Source organism: Vigna unguiculata, chromosome 9 (assembly GCF_004118075.2).
Source record: "Vigna unguiculata cultivar IT97K-499-35 chromosome 9, ASM411807v1, whole genome shotgun sequence".
NCBI classification, from domain to species: Eukaryota; Viridiplantae; Streptophyta; class Magnoliopsida; order Fabales; family Fabaceae; genus Vigna; species Vigna unguiculata.
The window spans coordinates 39,598,472-39,617,744 of record NC_040287.1 but is presented as its reverse complement, the minus strand read 5'-3'; the positions used below and the strand labels follow the sequence as shown (position 1 = coordinate 39,617,744).

General features: G+C 33.1%; 1 protein-coding gene and 1 long non-coding RNA gene across 2 annotated transcripts; both read right to left on the bottom strand.

The window, feature by feature from the left end:
• Positions 1 to 1,427: 1,427 nt before the first annotated feature.
• Positions 1,428 to 12,435, bottom strand: LOC114163385 (serine/threonine-protein kinase tricorner). The gene is made up of 12 exons (XM_028047693.1): positions 12,041 to 12,435; positions 9,512 to 9,686; positions 9,271 to 9,354; positions 8,763 to 9,004; positions 8,383 to 8,626; positions 7,712 to 7,791; positions 7,472 to 7,556; positions 6,407 to 6,538; positions 6,181 to 6,294; positions 4,806 to 4,853; positions 2,343 to 2,427; positions 1,428 to 1,953 (listed from the first exon to the last, which is right to left on the bottom strand). Exons 1-12 carry the CDS (start codon positions 12,181 to 12,183, stop codon positions 1,862 to 1,864), a joined length of 1,524 nt encoding a protein of 507 aa, XP_027903494.1. The 5' UTR covers positions 12,184 to 12,435; the 3' UTR covers positions 1,428 to 1,861.
• A 3,686-nt stretch (positions 12,436 to 16,121) lies between these two features.
• On the bottom strand, positions 16,122 to 17,852 carry LOC114162263. The gene is made up of 3 exons (XR_003599175.1): positions 17,779 to 17,852; positions 17,587 to 17,660; positions 16,122 to 16,337 (listed from the first exon to the last, which is right to left on the bottom strand). It is a non-coding gene; the product is annotated as an uncharacterized LOC114162263 (long non-coding RNA).
• Between the last annotated feature and the right edge of the window lie 1,421 nt (positions 17,853 to 19,273).

The window sequence follows — 19,273 nt, the reverse complement described above, 5'->3', positions numbered from 1 at the left end:
ATACTATATAAAAATATATCGAATACAATTCTTGTTAACAAAAATATAAATAAAATTAATTTTGAAAATCATAAAAATGAGTGTGATTCCTTCTTAACTCAATAAATTGTTGAAACTTCGGTTTAATTCTTAAAAAGACATATCAAAAGATGAGAGAAGAAATAAATATTTAAATCATTCTAAATCTTTTAAGTGATGTGAGATCACAGGATACGATAGATAAAAATAAATGTCAAACATTAACAAGTTATTTTAACTTATGCATTAATATATATATATATATATATATATATATATATATATATATATATATATATATATATATGTATATGTATATAATAAAATAAAAACCTATTATTTTAACAAATGATCATTTTAGTTAGAAAGTTTTGAATTGAAGGGTAAGGGCAAAGAAATTGAGTTAAAACAAAAAGAATGGCAAAAGAGTGAGTGTGGAAAAGGTTGTGTTTATGATCAATCATTGATGTTGTTTGTGACGTATTATCATCTGGGGCTCAATGAAGTCAGCATTTGGTATAAAAGAAATGCTATGAATTGTATCTTAAAATATTATCACAGGTTGAGCGGAAATTAGTTTAGTTACTTTCACCGGCTACTGTATATTTTAAAAGTATAACAAAAAAAAAATAGCCTTTCGACATTTTCGTTGGAAAGCGTTCATCGCAAAAAGATGAGACAATAGACTTTTCGTCATATATAATGTGTTTGTTTTTGGTTATTTGAAAGGGATGTCCCACCAATGAAATGGGAGTCCCACAACCCACCATTACTTTAGTCATGCACGAATTAATACACAGGCACCTAGTCAGAACTAATTTTTTTCGCATTTAATTTAATTTATTTTTTATGCGTCTACTCATTTAAAGATGATTATTGCCGAGTATTGTTGTTATGATTCTATTTATCAAATTGTAACATAAAACATTCCATGTATTAAAATTATAAGTATTGTTTTTTCATTCCGAGAATGTGATACTGAAATTGATAGAACGATTAGAAATAACACGAATGAATTAAAAATAAATAAAGCATAAAATTTAATCAGAAACTTTAGTTCTCAAAATAAATTTAAATTCTTCATTTTTATCAAATCCTCACTTATTTAGATAAAGACACAAGCTTTTGAAGACAATCATGGTGAAGATGATAAGATTAGTTTGAAGATTGTATCTCGTTTCTTAACCACCAGAAAATCGTAAAATAGGGCAGAAAATGTCAATCAATCACAACGGATAAACTGAGCATAAAATGGTTGGCCATGGGCTAGAAGGCCAATCCTTAGTGGGGTGTTAGAGATTAAGAAAATGTTTGTATTCATTCAATTCAAGCATTAGGCAGTGAGGTAGACGTGAGTGAGTGCAGTTTTCAACATAAAATTGATTTAGGAAAAAGGGTAAGCAACGGAGCAGCTAAAGACAATAGCAGGATCCATGGCCATGCATTGTCTTTGTGTTTAATAGTTTAATTTTGCTATGTTTCAATAAATGTACACATCACATCGAATAATTTTCAGGATGCTTTAATGGTTCCTCAGGAATTTGTCCATAACTAACATTAAACCAGCAACTGCCACTAGAGAAGGCAAGTCTTCCACAGCCAACCTGGGCAGCCAGGACAGGAGCACTCAATCGCACAACTCTCAGTTCCTAAGTTGAAAATTCAAATACACACACGCTGTTTACCCTACAACCTTTCACAATGCTGTTCAACTACTTGCTGTACACACTGTTCTTGCAAATGGCATAGGAATTAAGGTTCCATAATACATGTTCTTGGCCAATATTTAAAGCCAAAGCAAGTACACAAAAACTCAACACGGTGGACTTCAATTTGCACAAACTTACGGTAACATGGGATCTCCAGAAGACGCAAGCATTTGTAAATTTGTTTCTTCAGCTGCCCGTTTAGAAGCATATTCTTGCATAGAATCACCTGCAAATAATTATTAGATCATTAATCTAGTCAACTTTAATCAACTATTGGGTTGGTCTAGCTCGTCTTTAAGTTTCGTTCAAACTGTTTCATGCCAGATCAAATTCAGTGCTTCTAAACTTCCTTTTTTCTTTTTTGGAACCAGTGTTCGTCCTTGGGTCCTTCATGCAATACCGTTTTGATCCCTATATCCTATGTCAGCGTAGTATTCAGGAACACTACAACTAGTTTGATCCAGCATGTTCAACAGTTAAAACTATTTTGAAATGATTGCGAAAATTGGAGCTTGATATGCACACGTACATTGAGAAAGAAGACAAGGAGGTTAACTTGCAAGAAAATAACTAGGAATTGTTCTCATGGCCACAGAAGGTAATCACTAGACATACCAAAAGATTGACGAAGCCCTTCTTTTACAGCATCGAAGTTCTTGTAAGTGTAACCCACGAAGCTTAGATCTTTGGTAGTTAGCATCTGTGGGAATTAGGAGGAAGTTCAAACATTAAATTATGCCATTTTGTCTAACTATAATAGCAAGGTGTATAACAGATACTTGAAACAAAAAATACGCTAGTCAACAATTTATTAAATGTCATACTTGATGGATACATATTACATACTAAAAGAAAATGACAGAAGAAGAATAAGTAATCAATTGTCATCCAATCAAAGAATAATATTGCATAGTAAGTTCGTTGGCTGTTATAATAATCACCTTAAAATCATATAAAAAAGTATAGTGCAAAAAATTAGCTATTGAAGACTGAGAAACACTCTCCAACTATGAACCAGAATAATCAAATAAAGACTTTTGACTCTGTAGTCATGTAATAACAGTCTAACACAAGGGCAAAACAAATTGATAAGATGCCAGCTGAAACAACTCGCGAGGTATTTTGTAGTGACTGTAAGGACTTTAGCTCAAATCATGCTTATAAGAATCTCGAGAGAGCGAAGAACCACACCACGAAAGTTAACTACAGTAATAAGGGATCCTAAAGTCTATGAGATTGGTTCCTAACATCCCACCACACTCAGTCCTGTTATATGAGCTGGCTAGTCCATGATTAGTCCTGAACAAACACTAAAATGTCAGTGTTGCGTCACGACCCGCTCTGCTTGTTTCCAGTTGAGAGCCAGGGTGAAAGACTCTAATGCCAATTAATAAGAATCTTTGGAGAACCCCATCACAATAGCTAGCTCTGTAGTCGGAGAGCCTAAGACCCATAAACGTCACACTAGAATCTCGTACGTATGCCTTGCAAATCAAGTGTTTAACCAAAGCAGAGGAAGATGAGAAGGGTAGTGATACTAGAAAGGAAGAGTTGCTCCCTACTGTAACTAACATCGAAGAAACGAAAGATTAAAAAGAAAATAAATACAAGAGTTGCTTATTTATTTAATTCTAATCAAGATTTTGAATCGATCCCACTTTGCAGTTTTTCTTGATATTGCAGGAAATTGCAGATAAATGGGCCCACTATAGCTACAAATTGAGGTCACAAAATCAGAGTTACTGTAAACTTGCAATACCTTTACATTACGTCCAAAATTGTGATCACGAACCGTTTTTTGAAATCATGATTCCAATATAAGAAAGAACAATATCGATTAAAAGGATATATGATCATGCAGTATGCACTTGTCCTTCACCAACGGTAAGAAGGAAATTAAAAGTCTGATTACAATGAAACTTGCATTGCAGGAAACGTATAAAGGTAAAATAAAATAAAAAAGAAAGATATCATGGATAGAAACAGTGCATTCCCTGCCCTGTCACCCCAGCCACTACCCAATTACCCATCCACCGCACACCCTACACGTCCTTTCCTATCACTGCTACACCCTCATTTTCACTATCCTGCTGCCAACTGTCCCTTCAGTAGAGACAAGAAAACCATTGCTATCCATTCCCTAAACTGCCATTATCCTTCTTTCTCTTCTTCGGCAGACTTTCGTTGGAGACCCTTTGTGTCTCCATCGATTTCCAAACAAATTGCTGTTTGTTTCCCCATTTTTTGGACAAGTCGAAATAGACAATTCCTGGACTACCCAGCTTAGCACCAAGAAAAATTTATAGAAGCAACATGGTTTGTTTCGATTGTTGATTACCACCCTTGATAGGTGGGAATCATACAACAAATTCCTTTTTATGCCATTACACGCACTAACCTAAGTAGATATATTTCAAGAAGATGAAAGGGTACCTCGCTTTATCTATGAAAAGCATACTCGCCATCTTATAATTTTGATATAAAGAACAATAAAGAATAAATTATTTTCATAACTCGTATAAATTTTAACTGTTATCAGCAACGGTATTGAAAAAGTATCACAAATCAGTGAAACCAAATTGACGAGAGGAAGTATAACAGCCCCAAGGAGCAAGAATCTGACACTAGCATAATATATTTTTATCATTTTTTTTAACACAGATGCGTTAGGAATGGCTAGAAATTCAAAACAATATTTCTAATCAAAACCTTAAAGTGTGATCCAAACAACTATATTCGTCATAAACACAATACAATTTAAGGTGTGTTTGAATAAACATATCTACTAGAGAAATAAGAAGAAAAAATTAAATGAGTTTTCTCATAAGTTGAAATTAGCCTGTGTATGCTCAATTGTACAAGCTCTCCCGTATTACGTTCTCTAAAAGATAATATTTAAATCATACATAAACTAATTTAAGTTTATGGGGAAGTCTATTTAAATTTTTTTTCTTCTCCTAAAAGTAAATATGGAAATTTACCCAAACAAGTCCATAACACGTCTTTACATATAACAATTGATAGTGAAAAAGTTTAACGAAGAAAATTGTGTAAAGAAACTAATCCAAACAAGTGTACCTTTCGTGAGGATCCAGACCCACTTCTTGCCGCTGTTGGTGGATCCACCTAACAATTCCCCAAAGAATACAATGAGAAAATCTTGAAGGCTTTTTCTACAGCCAAGTACACAACATAAACATGGGCATTATATGCAATCAAGAATACATAAAAAAATGTCATCGAAGTGGAAAGATGATGTAAGAACTCTTAGTACGAGAAGTAAGTCTTAGTTCTAGGAATAGATGTTACTTAGAACAAACATAAGAAGGGAACCTTATACAAGAAAGGGTTCCAAAACTATATTAGAGAGGAAAAGTAACAATAGCAGGTTCAATGTCCAAAATTGAAATCTCTGTCCCAGATCTCCTTTGCTAAATTCAGTTCAACAGCTTAACGGGTGTTGCTGAATTTATTATACTAAAAGATTGAACGGAAAATACATTCAAGATGTTAACTGCTCATGATTGGTAATGTTTCACTTTTAGGACAAAGATAACATGATTGAAGTGGAAAGATTGAAGGGAAAATACATTCAAGATAATAACTGCCCATGATTGGTAAAGCTTCACTTTTAGACAAAGATTCCCACAAACTTCCACATATTGTACAATCCAAGCTTTTAACAATTATCAGATCCTGGGTGGGGGGAGGAGGTTACCTTTTTCATTTTAAAAGTCCCACATTGGCCATGAAGAGTATCAAAATTTAGAAATATATAACCAAGACAAATCTACATTTAACAACAGAAACTTTGTTATGTCAAGCTAAATTGCTGGTTGCAGTGTAAGTGGTCTGGTTTCGACTGAATTTAATCTCATTTTCGACTCAACCCAATTAAAATAATCGGGTTGGACCGAGTTTAACTATATTTTATTTAACAACCCAATTCAGTCTACCCCTATTATAATTGGATTGGACCGGAGCATAAAATGGGGTAATTTTAAAAAAATTGTTACCTTTAAAAAAAATTGTCAAAATAAATACTTTTAATGTTTCTTAATATTTAAAAGGTAAAAACAATACTTATGACACACATAAAACATATAACATTTTTATAGTAATATTATTAGACAAGTAATAACACCAGTTGGGTTGCGTCGAGTTCATCGGCTCTCTAACTCATGAAGAAACCAATTCTAATTGGGTGCACTAAAACAGTACAACCCAACTCAACTTACAAAAGTGAAATAGGATTAGATTGGATTAGGATTACCCGGTTGGGCGCAACCCACTTACACCCCTAATCGCTGGTAACATTGAAGCACAATTTTCAAAAGATTAACGGCAAAATTAAATATTTGAAGTTTTTCCAACAGTTCGTAGCAGTTCTTCTGTTAGAGAATATACAGAACGGGAAATAATGGGGATAGCGTGATGAGTTCCTATTTTATACCTCATCAAACTTCATGAAGTTTTGGGTATCCAGCTCCCCGTTGACTTGAGGTTTAAATGCTGCCTCCATTTCATACAGTTTCTCCCACTCCACACCATTGAACCATGGATGAGCCTGGTATATACAGAACGTATATTAAGTATGACAGGTAAAGAAAAAAAAAAAAAGAGGCTGACACAGCCTCTCTGGCAATATTATAATAATTAAAATAAAACGAACACCTTACCTTTATTTCTTGGGCCCCTCGAGTACCTAACCTATGATCAACATCACACAGCAACCTATAAATTAGATCCTTGGCCTCAAGTGTTAACTGGGTATCTTCAGGAAATCTTAAATGATTTCTCCAGTGAACAATCTGAAAACAATTAGTGAACTTAGTGCCAACCAAAAAGAACAGAATCTTGGAAACACTGACTCTTCTAGGTAACATAACTAGAAAGGCGTAAAATACACCCACATGGTTTAATTACTTCTCTTACATTTTCCCTCGCAGAAAAGCTGCGCTGGAGACATAGATGATATAGAGGTCCAATTACCTTAATCTTAACTACTATTTAAAACAATGCGGGTGGCTAAGATCAACAACTTGTTTAAATCAAACTCCAAATCATTTTCGAGCAATGGATCTTTTACCATTTTAAAAATCACATCTCCCAAAAGCTAGAGTTATTATTAGTGACGGCAGATAAATAGTTTTATTACATCTCCAATAGGTCATTTTTCAAATATTCCTTATTATTCTAATCAACACAATAAAATCATCCTAATTCAGAAATAAATAAATAAGCTAACCTCCCCGTCCCATCTCCATCCAAGTACACCTTGGTGTCCTATTTTAGTTAACTTTTCACATTGTTTAAATTAAATAATTGTGCAAATGAGGGTTAGCTCAAGTGCTTAACTGAAATGATTGAACAGCGTCCCAGACCTTGGGATGAAACAACTATCACCAGGCTTTTGCCACCTATCCTTGGTTTTATTAGTTGTCATGTTTTATCAGGGGAATAGAGAGAGGTGATAAAATATTTGAGTCTCAGAATATGTGTACTAACAACGGGAGACGGTGTCAATTTATACATCGTCAGCTTAAACTGCTTGTCTCCCTTTGGTTTTCCAGGATTTCATTAGAGGACACAGTAAAGCGGTAGAATGAGTTTAAGAAAGAATACAAGCGGTAACAATAGGAAATGGCACAAAGTGTCAAGTCCCCTTCAGATTAAACTACATATGAGATGCAATAAATTATTAATTTATAATATGAAGTCTTTAAACTAATTAAGATTGGTACCTTTCTGCAAGTGGTTATTGGGTCATCGGAGTAAAATGGAGGGTAACCAACCAGCATTTCATACATTATTGCTCCCAGTGACCACCTGCCATATGCTCAAGCCAATTAAAATTGTACAAATTCAAATGACCAGCCAAAGACATTGAACATAACTACAGCTTATAGATTAAATACAACAAAAAAGAGTAGCAATCCTCCCAGGTAAGAACTAAAACAGAAATACTTCAGGTAAGAACTAACCAATCACATTCCATCCCATAGCCTTTTTTCAGAAGTACTTCAGGAGCAATGTAGTCTGGTGTCCCCACCGTTGAAAATGCCTTGCAACGTCAAACAAGGAAACAGAGTGAACTGAAAGGCTTTCCTATTTCAGAAGTATTAAAATAAGAAGTGTAATAGTAATTGTAGAAGATGCAATTGAAAACCATAATTCATGTGCAATGGATTCAACAACAACCGTCATCAAGAACTAAGGTCTTACTAAAGAGAATAATTGCATAGTAGCCCAAGTTACACTATCCTCAAACCATACAATAAGACTGAACATAGGGACAGAGTCATTCTACAATTCAGAAAGGACCACAGCTTAAAAATTTTAAAACCTCCCCATTTTCATAATTCAAATATAAAAGTGTGGAGTTAGGAGCCTTCAAAAGACATTTTTTCCTTAAAGAACTCTTGAAAATTATATTCCCCCCCACCCGAAAAATAGACACATAAATGTTAAGATTCTAGCTCTGTTTACTTTTGTATCATTCAAAGGAAAGGAATCTTCTTATATCAATGCAGGTTTTGATTTAGGCCACAGAATCCAAATACAGACTATGAAACCAAATACAGACATGAGCGTGATAAAAGCTAGGACCATCTCTATGAAAATATCTTGTTGGGTTTAAATAACTAAAGCATACCAACTTCCTCCTGTTCATCTGCCAATGCTGAAGCTGTTCACGAGGACTTCTCCAGCTGCTGCGATTGTCCGCATCACGCAAACATCCATCAACATCCATTGGCTCTGCCAAAGTCTCATCATCCATGGTCTGATTTTCATGCAGTGTAGACAAGGCAATACAATCGAGAGGCTTACAGAGACCAAAATCAGAGAGCTTCATGTGACCATTTTTATCCAGAAGTAGGTTATCAGGTTTAATGTCTCTGAAAAATAGATGACAATTGTAAATATTAATATGTTTGTCTAGCATGTAAAAACAATTAATTTCATCACCCTATAACCATCAACCCTGATAAAACATATAAAGCTAAAAACTTTAAGAGCACAGCCAAACTGAACCTGTGAATGTAATTGTGTTTGTGAATAGATTCTATAGCCAGAACACTTTGTGCAATATAAAATCTAGCAACATTTTCACTTAAGGTGTCTTCCCTCATCAGCAGAGTCATAATGTCACCCCCAGGCAGATACTCCATAATCAAGTACAAGTACTCAGCATCCTGAAATGAGTAGTAAAGCTTCACAATGCAATGACTGGCAACTTCAGCCAGCAAGTTCCTCTCAGCTCTAACATGTTCCACCTGTTAACAAATTGGAGCTCGTGTAAATAAAATAGCAAATAAGCATTCTTCAAGATATTTATTCATCCACTAACATGGGTGATCCTTCTGAAATGGACACAGTATAACCACATTAACATTGGAATAATACATTTCAACCACAACAGAACTTTACGGGACTATGAAGAATACTAAATCACATGCCAAGTCTGTAATTTACATCTGGAACATCCATCCATTAGTAATTTTTACGTTTTGTTCTACTCAGCACTGTGTATATTTCTCACCTGGCCTCTCCTAAGCATTTCAGATTTCTTCAGCTTTTTCATAGCATAAATATTTCCAGATTTCTTCTCCCGACACAGTCTGACCTGTAATTGAACAAGTTAGCATAAAATAATACCATTACATAGTAAGCAGCCAGCACAAAGAAGATTTCCATTTGCAGACAACACAATAATAATATAATGCCTATTATCCAGCTAGAACTTTTTCATGCACAAAAATGCATGCCAAGGCAGTACTGACCTCCCCAAAAGCCCCCCTTCCAATGATGGTCAAAAGTTCAAAATCATCAACACAAATCTTGTGCCTTTTCAATCGCATATATTCAGTCTCCTTCCTCTCTAAATCTTTGATAAGGTTGATGCGCTCCTCATTTGGCACATCCGAAGATGCTAATTTTCTTTCTAACACCCAACGCCTTGAATAAAAAAAAATGTCAGTGTCAGCAACTCCAAAACACAGGGTGAACAAGAGATTTGCACCATACTAGAGACTGTTTTATGAAAAGAAATAAGCATGACCACTACAACAGAGGCCAGGATACACTTTAGAATCTTCAACTGTTTCTTTTTTCAGATGAACCTCACAAAAGGAAGAGCATGCATTAGGTTGTTTCACTTTTACCAGATTTGGCCAAACTATGATGTCATATCACACAAGGTGACGAATTCCTCATATGGTCAAGCCATTAAATAGTATAATTTCATTCATTAATGGATACACCGGCATCATATCATAATGGCATACCTTCCAAAGAAAAAAATTGTGAAATACATAGTTTATTTCATCCACAGTGTTGAAGATAATTCCAAAGCAAATAATTTAATTATTCTTAGAGACCCCAGAGAGTCAATCTATAGAAAAAACATATCATTGTCCTTGTTTATGATTCTAAGTAGTTTGAGACACACTTCTTATACTTTCCAAGCCTTATGATTGCATCAACATAGTCCTTTATTTCCAGTCTTCGTTTAATTTGGGCACCTGGCATTGAACCAAATGAGATGCTTGTGTAGTTGTTTGCTATGCTTATTAAATGGTAAAAATAAAAAATAAAAAATCTATAAAAATGTTGTATGATTATGAGATTAATTATCTTGAGTACTTTTAATAATGCAGTCAATCTAGGCTGACCCATATATTTGTCAATCAGGGTTGATTGCACAATCTTGCACAAGACATCAAAAAATATATCTAAATTATTATCTAGGACGAAGCCAGGTAAAAAGTAAAAAAGAACAATAAAGATCGTGCACAGTTCAAGTTGTCTAACTATAACAAGAGGAGGCAAATCATTTATTAACAGAGACCAGAATGCTCAATCAGTTTAAAGATATCATTGTACTTGCTTATGATACTAAGCAAGATGAGACAAATGCGCATTCCTTCTTTTCATTGCATCATTATTGTCCTTTAGTTCCCATTTAATTTGGTCTCTGCTATCAAATTACAACATCCTGTGAGGTGCTGATGTGAAGATGGGAAGACACATTTGTTAGAAATAAAATACTAATTGTTTCCGTTTAATCTAGTGAATTCAATGTGAACTTTGAAAAAATTGTGGCTGAGAAGTCGTCGAACCCAACAGGTACATGAAAAGATCAAACTAGCATTGACAAAATGCTGGCATGGCACATCAAAGCAATGAGTCACTCAACACCAAACTGAGGAAGAGATTTCAATTGCTAAGAGCTGAACAAAACATGAAGTTGGAAAACCAATGAGATTTAGAGAGTACAGAGGAATGTAACCACTGGTAACAAATGCAGTTAGGGATGTGCAGTGTAAACAAAATAATAAGGATCAAGGAAAACATCAAAATTAGTTTTTTGGGAATTGTGCAGAAAATATTCATAGGTCTCCTATATCTTTACAGAACCAACTATCTTAAGTCTTTTAAGTTAATCCAAACCAAACAACCTAGTCTGACCCATATCTTTGTAGATCAGGGTTGATGGTACAAACCTTACTCAGCATTAACAAATATAGCTAAATTATGATTTATGACCACAAGATGGCATAAAGCAAAAAAGAACGAACATGTCGGGTCCTAGTTGTCTAACCACAATAAGAGAAGGTAATTAATTTATAGATTCACAGCTTGACAATAAATATCAAACCAAAACAAGCATACAGATATCAAGCTGAGGAGTGCGATGATACTCCAAGACATACTTGGACTTCTCCTCACTCACTGTTCACTTGCACGGGTGTAAGATTTCAGATTACATGCCCACTCCTGGCAACTTATGATGACAAGAATTGGGAAATTAAAACCGGGTTTATCATCAAGAGCCTAGATCGTACACCATGGCATTTACTTAAACTAAGAGACCGAAACTTCTACACTGTGAGAACAAATAAAACCATCGAGTCTCACGCCAACTCAACTATGTGGATGAATTGATTACCGTGTATGAAATACCCCGTGCATTAACTTCAGCTCAAGGACCAGAACTTCCAAACAAAGCAAATGGAGTGTGACAATTATGGATTACTTTAAAAATCATTAGTCAAACCAAACAGATTCACACAAGGATCAGTTAAATTGAGCAATTATCAATTATGAGCAAACTAAGCCCAAATACAGTGATTCACACAGAGATTACCTCGGCTACAAAGGCATGAGAAGTTGAAAAAGGTAATTAAATTATAAGATCTAACCCTTAATTAGCATTGAGCTCCATTTCAACGCAAGGACTGAGTTCCCTAAACACTGGCGTTGGAGAATAGCTGAGAAAAAAAAAATTGAATAATCAACAATTTCGGTACCTCTCCTTCCTCTCTTGGATGTTCTTCATCTGAGCCCTATAATGATTCTCAATGAACTTCTTCGCCGCCGCCACCTTCTCCATGGTCAAGCTTGACCCCAACACCTCCTCCGCTACGTTCTCTTCCTCCTCGAGATCCTCCATCTCTCTCTCTCCCCGCTGTGAGCGTTGTCTAGCACTCTGAGTGTGAGTGAGAGAGAGAATAATGTGTAACTCCAACTCCAAGTGTATCTATTCTTTATTATATGTATATAAATCTAACCTATCTGATTCTTCTCAACCTTTTCTCTCTCTCTACCCTCAACACACACGCACTTTCTCTCTCTACAAACACCCTGGAGCTCTTATTTATTGCAACAACGAGGAGATGATGGCAAAGATGCATTAAAGAAAAAGGCACGGATTTAGCTCTCCTGCACACCTCACCATCCTAATCCCCTGCACCTCCCTCTCGTCTTCAGCATAGCACTCCCCGTATATTCCGTGGCAAAATCTGGTTCCGTGACTGCAGCGAAGGTGCATGCGTCGCGGCGCAGGGGAAAGAGGCTCAGAATAGATTAATGGAAAAGTGTGTTGTGGGGAGGGAGTGACGCGCTGGAGAAGGAGAGTGTGGAACACTCTGCGATGTGGTAGGAGAGAGTGTTGCTGTCCTTGTCATAAATGAAATTTGGGGATTTTAGTACATGAGAACAACGAGGAGTGGGACCCGGTGTGATGGGTGTTGATTGGGTCGTGACACCCACTCTCCTTGCTTGAGACGTCTCTTTTAATTAAATTCTGTGCACTGTTATTGGCTGGTGGTGGTGTGTTATGGGTTAAGGTGCAGTGCAATGTGGTTGTGTTTTTAGTGAGCTTTCGCCCTATGCATGTATTTTCATCACTGGATATGAGTTGTCACACTCTTATTCTATATGTTTTTCTTTTCTTCTTTTCCGATAATAATAAACTTTGCTGTTTCACCTCCACTCGCACCTCCCAACAACTCCACCAATTTCTTCTTTTTCCAAATATTATTTATTTATCATGGTGTACATAAAATATTTTGTTGAAAAAATTAATTATATTAAGTAAAACTCGTTTCAATAATTTTCTGTGCTAATAAAGATTCCAAAATGGGATTTGGAGGCTTTGCCCATCTCTGTGGAAATGTCCAAATAGATAGTTTTACTGTTATCCCAGTCTAATTTGTTATATTCTTTTAAAATTTGTAAATTACTAAATTGTAAGAAATTGATAAACATAGTTGAAATTAATATTTTAATACTAGATATTAGTTTATTTCTTAACATGATATACACCCTCTTCTTTTTATCGATGAGTTATACAACTTTTGTTTATAAAAGAAGAGAATAAGTTAAATATGTTTCAAAGCATTATTTAAATATTAACAAAATATAACATTATAGATGGACAATTGAGTTATTTTAATAATTGTAATTGAGATTCTGTTGTAAGACTAATGTATAAGACCAGTATATAGTAAACATTTGTTTAAGTTTGTATTTTGATATTAAAAATTTAATGTGGAATTAATTAAAATATGATCTTATGAAATTTTAAGAATTATATTATAATATAAAATATTATGAGTTATATAGTATAACTATAATATGAAATATTATGAGTGTTGAAAAATTTAAAAACTTACAAAAATATGAAAAATATAAGATACATCACAAATATAAGAGATGTGTTAAAAATAAAAAATTTATTATTTTATTCATACAATATATATATATATATATATATATATATATATATATATGTGTGTGTACATACACGTAACAAAATATTAAGTCAAATGATTTTACAATATTTCTTTTTTAAAAATAAAGTCACAAGATTATTGATTCGAAATTTTATTTTTTCAAATGCAGATTTAGGTCGGATGTGGATTTAAATAAGTGTGGACTTAAGCAAATGTTTACTGTATAATAAAAATAAAATTATTTTAATATATATATATATATATATATATATATATATTTTAAAGATTTTTTTGGTATTATAATTGGAGTTTGAGAAATATTATTGATGTGTTGTGTACTGGGAGAAGTGTACAGTATTGATAATAAGTTGATTCAATGTGAGATTATCATCTATGGATTTTTCAAAGAAAAAAAAAATCTCTACTTAATTAATTCTGTATAAAGATGGTTAAAAAGCGAAAAAAAATATTGAAAATCCAATTTAATTAACTATATTCATAATGAATAAAAAATTTATAATAAATTAAATTTATTATTTATTATTTAAAACTAAAAACATTAATATGCTTTTTTTTGTTTGATTATTTTATAATCTATAAATGAGAATATTTTTGGAGCAAAATAACAAACACCAAAAGAAACTAATAAATAGTTTATAGCTGGATGAAAAGATATTTATTTTAAATATAAATATAATTAAGTTGTAAATATTTAAAATATTTTGATTATATATAATTAAATTATTTTATTATAACATAATCTCTATATCACATATAATAAATGATATGTTTCATTATTTTTTAGATAATAAATAAAATTACATTAAATAATAATTATATATATATATTATTTATAAAAGATTCATAGGGTGTATAATAGGTACGTATCATACCATTTATGTTTTCCATAATAATTATAATAATAAATACCGTTTTTATTTTTTCAGTGTAAAAATATTTTTTTATTAACTTTTTATCGACCAAAAAAATTGTATTTTCACTTATTTATTATATTTCTCCGTCTTTTGTTTTGTCCTCTTCTATTTAAAGGAATTTAAAAGTTAACAATAATAAACGTGTGTATTTTAAATTAACAATTATTTTAAGATGGACGGTACAGACATATATGGTATACACAGTCATTTCTTATTTTTATTTTTTTAATCTTCATATACACAGTCATCGAGCACATGGGTGGACCATGTTTCTACTTTATTAATATAGCATTAAATATGTAAGAAAAAAAGTTAAAATTAAAATATTTGACTTTAATGTATTGGTAGTGGTAAAAGTTTATACACTTTTTATCTTATTGCTAATTATTTTATTGAGCTGTTTTAAAATTTCAATTATTTTTAAAATGTTATTTAAGAAAAATTATAAAATCTGATAGAAAATGTCAACAATATGCTAAAGACAAATTGCCAAATTCATGTAAAACTAAACCGATTGTTAATAGCGATACTTTGTTACTTTACCCCTTTCTCAATTTATCTATAAAATACATTTTAAAATCCAAATAAAGTATTTTAATATTAACTATATAGCATAATTGGAACAATGATTTTTGTTTAGAAATACAAAATATTTAGTAAAACATAGTTTCATATCTGAGAAAAGTTTTCTCACTTAACTTTTATAAAATGAATTATCTTAATTTATCATTTTCACTGTTAAGTGGTGAAATAACATTGAACCCCAATTATTGTAACCTAAAATACATGTACTTAGCTGAATAGTCATTGGTAAGGAGAATCAAAATTTTGTCCAATAGTTTAATATTCTTTTTCAAATAAATTTATCGTAAAACTTTGGGCATGTTTATTCTTTTTATTCTTCTTGTTCTTAAACTTTCCTATATGTTTGAGTTTTATTTTACTCCATATTTTTTGTTTGGTTTTTTATTTCATTTTTAAATTCTTTCTAAATTAAAAATTATCTTGCAATAGGAGTGCATGAAGGATTAATTTCATTACAAGATATTTTATTTTAGATTAAGTATTTGTTCATTTTAAATTTCAATATTTTATTTTACTCCTTGTCAAATTTTGTTTTTGTCTGATTGTGCTGTACTATGTTTCTAAGTAATTGAAGTAATAATTTTTCTATAACATTTATTTGGACAGCTATTTTTTAAAAGTAAGTATAATTATAGTTGATGAATTATTATATAATTATTTTATTTATAGTTAAATTGAATATGAAACTGAATGACTGCACATGTTAATTTAAAAATTTGATGACAAATTTATATATAAAATCATGACATTGGATGTGAAATCCCATTTAAATAGAATAATCTACTTAATAAAATATCACATGATCATAATAATGAGAAACATAGAAGATAAGAAAGGTAACTATTACAGGCATCCAAGAGTGTATTTGTGAAAGCAAACTTGGGCATACCACCATGCCATAACAAACGCAAAGAAAAGTTAACAGTTTTACAAATGACGATGCTCCTCTGGAGCATGAAATTACAAAAGAAAAGGCATTTAGGGCCAGGACTGCTCCAGAGAGTCACACATACAAGTCCCCTAAGCTGCACCGCTACTACCACCAGGCCTACTCCCAAAATTTCCTCCATCTGCTCCCACAAGGGTGATCATCGCAAAAGAGAAAACATAACAGGAACATAACATAAATGCAAGGGTAAGCTAGTGTAATATAAATGGCATCATGGTATAGCAAACAAGTCCTTAAACAGACCAAGCATCCAACACAGTAGGTACAAAGAATCATGTTATAACAAACAAGCAGGACACTATGACTCAGTTATCCGGATAAATATACTAAGATCGGATTCACTGGACGCTTGCACTCGTGGTGGCCTCTACTGCTCTGCAGAGCCATTGCCAATGGGTTTCACCCTACCACGCACAAGGTTAACCTTCAAGCATCTAAGGCCATTATCCTGCCAAAGACTAAGGCCTCCCGCCACTCTCACCACTTGGGTCAGTTTGCTCTACCTGAGACTCACTGACCCTTTAGAGTTTCGGGATGCGATCCTTACTTGAATCCATATCTTAATATATACACTACACGCCACCTTGAAGTCTCCCCACGAGACTCATGGAATTACGCCTATCACATACCATTTTCATGTCTCTCATGCCACAACCACCACTTATCATCTCAACATTTAATTCTCATGCATGTTCTCAACCAACCAAACAGAATTCCATATATTACTCATGCTAACATACAACTTTCAGTGTACACAACTCATACAACTCATGCAAACACACCGTAATCATGCACGTTCGAGATAAATAGCCACACTCAAGGGAAATAGAAATATAACATATAAATCTGCACTATTCTCGCCCAGGCTAGAAGTCCTCGCCTAAGCCACAACAACTGTCTCGCTTAGGCTAGGCATTCTCGCCTAGGCGAGGCCTATAACAGTGGCACTCTACGAGCATATCGCTTGGGCGAGACCAGCTCGCCTGGGCGAGATCGCCCTCCGCCCAAAAATCAAATCCTTCGCCTGGACGAGGACGTGAGCAAAGCACACCAGGTTCTTCTTCGAGAACTCGCTTGAGCAAGACAGCGTGTCGCTCAAAATAAGAGCCATCCGCCTAGGCGAGCTGCTCGAACAAAACCTGGGCGAGTCTCAACTATTCTCGCCTAGGCGAGACGAGCTCGCTTGAGCGAGAATAACAGTACTCGTCACTGTTACGCGCATGCAGCAGGGATACAACTCAAAAGCAGCACATCAAAACACAAACAAGCCAGTTCATACCGTCCAAAACATCAATCAAGCATAAATTCATGGTACAGACCAAAGGCATGCATAAATAGTTCTTAAAGACTCAAAACATAGCTTCCCTTACCTTGCTTAGATGCTAACCAAAACGCAAACAATCTCGAAACTAAGGAGTACTTCAGCTCCAAGCAGAGCAGTGAGCTGGAAAAAGAAGATTCGCACAAGACGAGGTTAGGAGACTTAACCCTAACCTGACCAACATGGTCAAACAGTGAGGACAAGGAAAAGAACGGGCCAGAACCTCTAAAGCTCAACTTACCTGAAAAAGAAAGGGGTTTTGCTTGCTCTGAGACGGACAGACTTCGTGCCCTAGTAGAGCTCCTAGCAGAAAACAAGAGAAATGGGAGGAAAGCTATTTCTCTAAAACAAAGGTAAAGTGAGATTGTGAGGGGGCTGGCAGGGTATTGGGGTCTTTTAGAGGGGCTGACCTTTAGGTAATAATGGCTAGATTGATTTGAACTTTCTATATATTAAAATAGAAAGATATTTTTATTTGAAATTTGAAAGTTAGTAAAATAAATATTTTGGTTTTTTATTTATGGTTTAATTTTTTTATTTATAAATGGTTGAAAATCATTGAGTTACGATTGAGGTTGAGGCTTACAATATTGCGCCCTGCATTTCTCCTTAATTTTTTCATTGCATGACCATTATCCTTGACGACAACGATTATATGGTGCTTGTTAGAGTTTCATTTCGTGATCAAAAGTTACATTTTTTTGTTATTTTTGTGTGTTATGCATTCAGAAATATCTTTCCCAATTTTTTTCTTTTTGTTTGCATTAAAGTTAGTTTCATATTTTTTTTGGCTGTAGCGTAGACGTTCGTGATTGTTATTAGGGGAATTCAGACATTGGTTGTGTTGACTGAGTTTTATAATTTTTGGTTGATATTCTTGATTAATTTTAAGTTTATTAAATGGTTGATTAATTTCTAATTTGATTAAATAATAAATTATTATTAGGTGTTTTGTTAGTTTATATTAAAGTGTATTGTTAGTTTATAATAAAATTTATTATAATTTTAGACGTACAAATTTTGTGAAAATTTAGTTCAGTTTTCATTTAGATTTAGTATAAATGATTAAAGTTAAATTGTTTGTATATTAAATTTTAAATTGTTTGATTTGAAAATTTGAAAATTTGAAAATTTTTCTTTTCATATTCTGTTAATATGCATACGTTTTAAATTTATGCATAAATTTAATGAAATTTCAGTTCAAGCCCTGCGGTGTGATTATCATACATAATTGATTATGGAGTGTCCACTTTAATTTGTGTGTACTTCAGAAATCATCATTGCGTTCAAATTTTATGAAATTTATGATGATAAACTTTTTCATATATATGTTACCAAGTTATAAAAAATATATTTTTTTAATATGTAAGAACTCTGTGAAAATAAAAATTTAAGAGAAATTTTTAGGTCCGAGAGTAAACTTTTTATACTTAAATATGTTTTTATCTCTCAAGTTTCAGTAAAATTTGGAATTAGTTTATTTTTAAATTTTTTGACCAATTTAGTCTTTCATCTTTAAAAATACGTGAATTTAGTTTTTTTAATCAAATTTTGTTAAGTTTATTTGACTTTTTAAGTGTATTTTATGATAGTATTTGAATTATTTACATCGTTTGACAAGCTTTAATGTTAACTCAAATATTATTATAAAATACGTTTAAAATATCAAATAAACTTAACAAAATTTAGTAATAAGGACTAAATAAGTATTTCTAAAAATGAATGACTAAATTGGT

What these genes read in the sequence shown, in the direction of transcription:
- LOC114163385 (XM_028047693.1), bottom strand. Translation starts at nt 12,183, where the DNA reads ATGGAGGATCTCGAGGAGGAAGAGAACGTAGCGGAGGAGGTGTTGGGG. An exon ending in GAGGGGCCCAAGAAATAAAG is followed by an intron (nt 6,295 to 6,406) that starts GTAAGGTGTTCG and finishes TGTATATACCAG; the next exon opens with GCTCATCCATGGTTCAATGG. An exon ending in ACTTCATGAAGTTTGATGAG is followed by an intron (nt 4,854 to 6,180) that starts GTATAAAATAGG and finishes GGGAATTGTTAG; the next exon opens with GTGGATCCACCAACAGCGGC.